Source organism: Oryx dammah, unplaced genomic scaffold, assembly GCF_014754425.2.
Source record: "Oryx dammah isolate SB20612 unplaced genomic scaffold, SCBI_Odam_1.1 HiC_scaffold_9, whole genome shotgun sequence".
NCBI classification, from domain to species: Eukaryota; Metazoa; Chordata; class Mammalia; order Artiodactyla; family Bovidae; genus Oryx; species Oryx dammah.
The window spans coordinates 55,021,660-55,028,662 of record NW_024070193.1 but is presented as its reverse complement, the minus strand read 5'-3'; the positions used below and the strand labels follow the sequence as shown (position 1 = coordinate 55,028,662).

The 7,003-nt window shown below is 44.1% G+C and overlaps 1 protein-coding gene across 4 annotated transcripts in view; it reads right to left on the bottom strand.

Annotated features, from left to right (window-relative positions):
- Positions 1-2,666: 2,666 nt before the first annotated feature.
- Positions 2,667-7,003, bottom strand: part of GADL1 (glutamate decarboxylase like 1) — a 190,594-nt gene continuing 186,257 nt past the window's right edge. For all 4 annotated transcript variants that reach the window (XM_040246326.1, XM_040246327.1, XM_040246329.1 and 1 more), the window contains exon 15: positions 2,667-4,502. In XM_040246326.1, the coding sequence (XP_040102260.1) occupies positions 4,329-4,502 (174 nt within the window). In that variant the 3' untranslated portion in view covers positions 2,667-4,328. The remainder of the gene's footprint in view (positions 4,503-7,003) is intronic.

Here is a 7,003-nt window from a genome sequence, read left to right as displayed (position 1 = left end):
GTTTGCCATGAGAAACATCACACCTGCAGGACTAATAGATTAAAGAAACAGAAAACCTGTATCATTTTTTCTCCTTTTGGCCATGGCACTCCACATACTCCCCCCACCCCGCAGGCATTTATTTTAAGGGTCTTGGTGTCCAGTGCTTCCCTGTTCAGTCTCATGTCCCCTGGAAGCTGAGACTTGTAATTTCTTGTATGTATCTGGTTGGCTGACGTACAGACAGCTCATATTGTATGTGACTAAAACCAGGCAGAGGTTCTCTTCTTACAGCCCTCATGCCAGGAGCTGGCAAGTCCTTTCTTAAAGTTGTCCATGCCAAACATAAGTGAAACTATCCTCAATTTCACCCCCCTTTTAAAAAATACTCAACTCCACTAGGCAAACCTACGGACTCCACCTTCCAACTCCTCCAGGATTACAGCCCTTTCCACCCCTTCCCTCACTACTCCTCTAGCATAAAGGACCATGGTTTCTTTCTTGCACTATTGCAGTTGCCCCCTATTTGAACTCCCTGAGCCCACCCTTCCCCACACACACCCTGTTCTCCAAACAGTAGTCAGAGTGATCCTCTGAAAATAGAAGCTGACTCACGTCAATACCCTGCTCCGATGTTCCCATTTGTATCTGTCTGAGTCCCACCTATACAGCCCAAGACCCTGACTCCCAGAGGTGTCCCTGACTCCTTTGCCCCATCTTGACTACCACTCACCCCATTGTTTCCTCCACTCCAGCCACACTGCCTTCACACTGGTCCTTGGATGGACCCCAAGTATGGCTCCTCAGCCTTCAGCTGACCGAGCCCTCCACCTGGAACACCCTGTCCCCAGATAGCCACAGGGCTCTTCCCTGACCTCTGTGCAGAGGTTCCCTCGTCAAAGAGGCTTTGCCTAACCGACTTCCTCCAGCAGCCAAGTCCATCCTCAGTGACACCACACTCCAGCCCCTCACTCTTTTTCTTAAAAATACACATTGCCACCTGCCTTGTATTAAAAAGCAGACATCACTTTGCTGACAAAGATCTCTATAGTCAAAGCTATGTTTTTTCCAGTAGTCATGTATGGATGTGAGAGTTGGACCATAGAGAAGGCTGAGTACCAAAGAGTTGAGCTTTCAAAACTGTGGTGCTGGAGAAGACTCTTGAGTCCCTTGGACAGCAAGGAGATCAAACCAGTCAATTCTAAAGGAAATCAATCTTAAATATTTATTGGAAGGATGAATGCAGAAGCTGAAGCTTCAATAACTCTGGCCACCTGATGCAAAGAGCTGACTCACTGGAAAAGACCCTGATGCTGGAAAAGATTGAGGGCAGGAAGAGAAGGAGATGACAGAGGATGAAGTGGTTGGATGGCATCACCGACTCAATGGACATGAGTCTCAGCAAGCTCCAGGAGATGGTGAAGGACAGGGAAGCCTGACATGCTATAGTCCATGGGGTCACAGAGTCGGACACCACTTAGTGACTGAACAGCAACAACCACCTGCCTTGTTACAGGTTGGCTTGTTGACTATCTGCTCTTCAGATGAGCAGGGACTTTTGTCTGCTTCACTCACTGTGCATCCCCCCACACCTAGATAATGGCCTGGGACAGTAGGCCCACTAGCAATATGTTTAAAGGTCGAATGAATTACAATTAACCTTTTATCAAAAGGGCTTCCCTGGTAGCTCAGCTGGTAAAAAAATCCACCTACAACGCAGGATTCCATTGTACCCTGGTTCCATTCCTGGGTCAGGAAGATCTGCCACAGAAGGGAATGGCTTCCTAGTCTAGTATTCTGACCTAGAGAATTCCATGGATTGTACAGACCATGGGGGTCACAAAGAGTCACACACGACTGAGTGACTTTCACTTTCACTTTTATAAAAAAATGTTTCTCAATTATTCAGTCAAATATCTGATTGGAGGATGGTATGTCTGTACATTTTAAGGAGAAAGAAGTGGGATGTTTGAAGTACCTGGTAACATTATTCTTCCCCATTGAGCAAGAAACTGTGTCCTCACAAAAGAAGGCCTGACAGGAGTTGAACCTGGGGCTGTGGGGTCTCCCGTGGCCTGCCCAGATGAAGACAGACTGAACGAGAGGGAAATCCACACTGGTTATAACTGGTTTCTCTACTTCATGTAAGATGTTAACTAAAAAACAGACCACTTCCAACCTCAATTATTATCTCAATAATTATCTCAATTATTTAACTAAAACACCAACAGAGCCCAATTCACTTCTAAAATGTACTGGCACCAAATAAACTAATTTACAAAAGAGAAACAGACTCACAGACTTATATAGAAAACAAACTTAAGGTTACCAAAGGGGAAAGGTGGGGGGAGCATAAAATAGGAGTTTGAGATTAACATATACACAGTAATATACATATATATATGTATGTGTGTATATGTGTGTGTACATATATATATAAAACAGATAATCAACTGTGCTCAACACTGTTATATATATATATAACTGAATCAAGCTGCTGAATCAATCAACTTATCACAAACAACACTGTAAATCAACTATACTCCAATATAAAATAAAAAGGTTTTAAAAGATTTTAACACCTAAAAAATTAAAACGATTATCTATTGCTTACAAAATAAATAAATAACATGTATTGGTACAATCCAGTGAAGAGGGAAAGACAGGAAAAGAAAAGCCCAACACACTGTGTGCTCACACTGCTTTTTTATTTCATTAGACACAAATTATTGCAAACATCAGTTTCAGAACATTTTAGGGAGATGTTTAAACAAAAAGGCAACAAGAGATGCAATACACATACCACAGATTAAAGTAGTTCAGAGAAAGTTTAAAATATTCTTTGACCGATAGAGATACTGAGAAACCACACACTCTAAAATGAAAATATAGAATACAAGGAAATAGTACATATCTGCTTTTTTAACTCTTCAAAATTTAAATGGCGCAGGTTAGTGACAGCATACGAGATGGGTACTGAACATGCTAAGTCTAATGTCTGAACACTCAGTCACAAGCCTTCCAAAGCTGAGCTCTAACCAGAGGTGTAACTGTGCCTTGTTGGCCTCTGCTCCCGTCTGCTGCCTGAGAACTCTCCATCACTTGCCTTCCAGAGGGGAGCTCTAATGAGAGTCATCATTGTACCTTGTTGACCTCTGCTCCCACACCTCTGAATTCTGTTTATTTCTTAGTCAAAGGAAATTCTGCTAAAGATCTAGGACCAGGATTAGAGACAGAATTACAATTAGCCACTCCCAAGATAAATGGCGGAGGTGTGTGCCCCAAAAGACCTCTAATTCCCTGATTCTCTGCCCAATATAAACCCTTTAATAGTCTACACTGCCATTTTAAAGCTTGAGAAAGGGAATGTCGTATAACCCTGGACTTCATTCTTGTTATTTCCTACAAGCAGAGAGCAAGATAAGAAAGGGGCCCCTCAAGCTAAGAGGCATCTAATTAGAGACATGTATACCTAACATGTACTCCCAATTAATGACATGAACGACTTTGGGAAATGAATTAGGGACGTTGCTTTGATTAAAAGGCTACACTACAAAAGTCTGTGTCTTTTATCCTTAGCTCTAATTCAGATACTTTATAATAGACAGTGGTTAATTTGAACTTTTGAGAATAAACATTTAGCCTGCATAAAAGATACCTTTTCATAAAGTAAACATCTTCTATATATTATAGTTTCTCTTTTAAAAGCAGCTTTGCTATACTTCTGATGCCCCTAAACATTAGTACTAAGAGGCCGCAGCTGCATTTTCACAGCCACCAAAGTATCAGATATCCCTTGCGGGCAAACACATCAGAGTGAGTAGTAGTCAGTTAATTCAAAGTTGCGTTAAACTGCTGGCTCTCAGATTTTACCTTGCCTAAGAAGCACCTGGAAGGCTCCGTGAAGTTCAGAGCACGCAGCTTCCCCCACCCGCCAGGGTTTCTGATCCAGTGGGTCTGGGGTAAGGCTGAAGCCAGGCATTTCTAACAGGATTCCTGGGCTGCTGGTCTCTGGGTCACCCATCGTAAACCTCTCTTCCACCCGCTAATTCAGTGGCTTTTTCAAGAGCAATGAGCCCAGAGCCCACGTGGTATTGAACTCTTTGGGGTTCTGTCCCAGGGGTCGTCCGAGAGAAGACCCACCTCTCACTACCTCCTTTACTGCAGCAGTAGCCCCCTGGCAACTAGAGAGTACTTCACACTACTTGCTTAGTATTTCGGTGTTGCTGGGCAAGGATGGGGCATGTGTCCTACTCGCCCCAGAAGGGCTGCAGTCTGTGTGTCCCCAGATGCCCTGGACCCTTACCCTCAGGGCAGGACCCGTGCGTCTGGGGGACCCAAAGCCACAGCTACATGTCCCTCCCCAGGAGGTCTATCTCATCCAGCAGGAAGTCCATGTCCTCCCGGCTGACTTGAGGGCTGATCACCACCTGCCGGAAGAAGTTGACCTTCCCCCGGTGGGGCTGGTAGCCCAGCATGAGGCTCCCCTTCTTCATCATCCGCTCCTTAATGGCCGGGGCCACCTGCACGGGAGAGGAGGGAGACGGTGAAAGACCAGAACACTACGTGTCACGAGAGCGTCACACCCAGGCACTGGCAGCTCACAACGCGGCCCCTGCTGCGGAAGCCACTCTCAGGCACACAGCGAGGTCGGCGTTAGTACCAGCAGCCAGCTGAGCACTCGTGGCACACAAGCAGTGATTCCAGCACCTTAGATAGGTGAATTCACTTAATCTTCACAATAAGTCCACGCAAGAGATACTATTAACGTGCCGTTTCTAGGTGAGGAAATTGGGGTGCATGGAGATTAAATAGCCTGAGGTCCTATGTTTGGTAAGGGGGAGAGCTGAAATTTAAAACCAGATAGTCCCACCCAAGTCCTTGCTCAGAACCTTAAATCACGATGCAACACTGTCGCATTAAAAACAAACTGGTGTCTGCAGGGGTCACACTTTCAAAGGTGTCAAATGTTACACACCAAATTTGTCAGAACTAAAAAATACTTCAGTTCAGGGAACTCAAATAAAGATTAGTCAGAGATGGATAAAAATCACCCAAAATAACAGCCATGCCTTGACAGTCTCCCAAGGAAAAGACTAAAACAGGTGCTATGTGCAGTTCTATTTTGAAGACTACCTTTATTAGCTTATTCATAGGACATATTGGTTTATTAACAGTAAATAAAAACATTGTGTCCTTTATTAAGAGTGTACAGTTGGTAATAAAATAGGAACTACATATGTGAAGGACTTCTGGTGAACACGGAGAACCGGCCATGAACGTCCAAAGGCACAGATTTTTCAACTTCTCCATTTCCATTTTAACTCACAGCTGCTGAGCGTGTCCTAAGTGAATATGGGAGAGAGACTGGAAGGAGTGTGTGTTCTCTCTTGTCAGGACATGGAGTGAGCTAATAGGGAGAGACACATACATAGCTAAAGTCAGACGCAGTGTAGTATAAGATGCCTGAGGGGAGGGGCATGAACCTCTGTTCCCAGGACTCTTCTCAGAGTGTGACCACCCCACCCCTCCCCACCCAGCACCACTCTGGTTTGAACCACACCTATGACTTGTCGGGTACTTCTTCCCTGGTGGCTCAGAGGTTAAAGTGTCTGCCCGCAATGTGGGAGACCTGGGCTCAATCCCTGGGTCAGGAAGATCCCCTGGAGAAGGAAATGGCAACCCACTCCAGCACTCTTGCCTGGAGAATCCCATGGACGGAGGAGCCTGGTGGGCTACAGTCCACAGGGTCGCAAAGAGTCGGACACGACTGAGCGACTTCACTTTCACTTCACTTTCCCTGAAGACATGCCAAAGTGCTTCATCCAGCTCCCAACTTAGGGGTCTGTCCCAAGCTTCTGGGAAGATCAATGCTTCAGACCTCTGGAGATCGATGTTGGACTCAACTAGAGTCTTATCAAGGGATGTCCAAGGGTCCTTTTCACTAAAGGATTTTTTCATCATACGCTCATTTTAGAACCTAAATCTTATAACACATGGACCATAACCTGCTTAAAACAGCAAAAGCAAAGATCCACTAAGCTCAATCACACTGTCATTCCAGTGAAGCACTGAATGTCTCTCAAGGTATAAGGAACATAGAAAGAAAATACATGAGTTTTAACAAAAGGTAAATGTAGAAAAAGAAGATGAAGTCAGAGGTCATGTTAAGTGAAAAAATACAGACCATCAGATTCTAGAAATTTGGGGAACTGTGTCAAAAATTTTATCTTGAACTTTTTAGAGATGAGGAAAACAGCTGAATCAGTACCACCTCCATCCTCTTTGCATAACTTAGAGACAAAAGTCCAGTGGATTATGATGCTGGTAGGTAACTCTATGCATGTCCATTTGAAACCCTTCAGCTTTTATGCTCTTAGTATCAGTTTTCTTCCAAAGTTGTTTATGCAAGTACCATGTCTTATTAGATTATAAAATCTAGTGAAATAGTACATAAGCAAATGAAAGTGAAGAAGAGAGTTTTCCATAAAAACTAAGTTGAATCCTTTGGAAAGATGAGATAAGGGGGAAAAGGGGACTGCCAAACATTACTGCTAACGAGTTAGGTGTGATGGAAGAACTATAAAAGCTTTACAACAAAGCTTTGAGAGTCCAGGCCAAGTCTGCACACAGGTGGCTGCCCAGGTGCTGAGCACACTCTCCATATAAAGACTCCTGAGCTGAACATGACAGATGATTCCTGAAGAGTGTAGTTTATGCAAGAACCATAGATGCTCTCTGAGCATCAGACTTCTGTTCAAGACAAGCCTCACTGGCTCTTGGAAATCCTCACTTAATGGGGAAAAAGGTTCTATCAAAAGATGTGGAAACTGAAACGCACACAGATGTGTTTTAAGTTAAAATATTTAAGCTATGTATGCATCACATTTTTTTCTAAGATTATTTGCTTTAACTTGACCAATCCGCATTCCCTTAGGTAGGTAGGATTCCAGGGCAGCTGGGGATGTGAATGTGCATGTGTGTGCATGCATGTGTGTATTCATGTATGTGTATGCACGTGCAC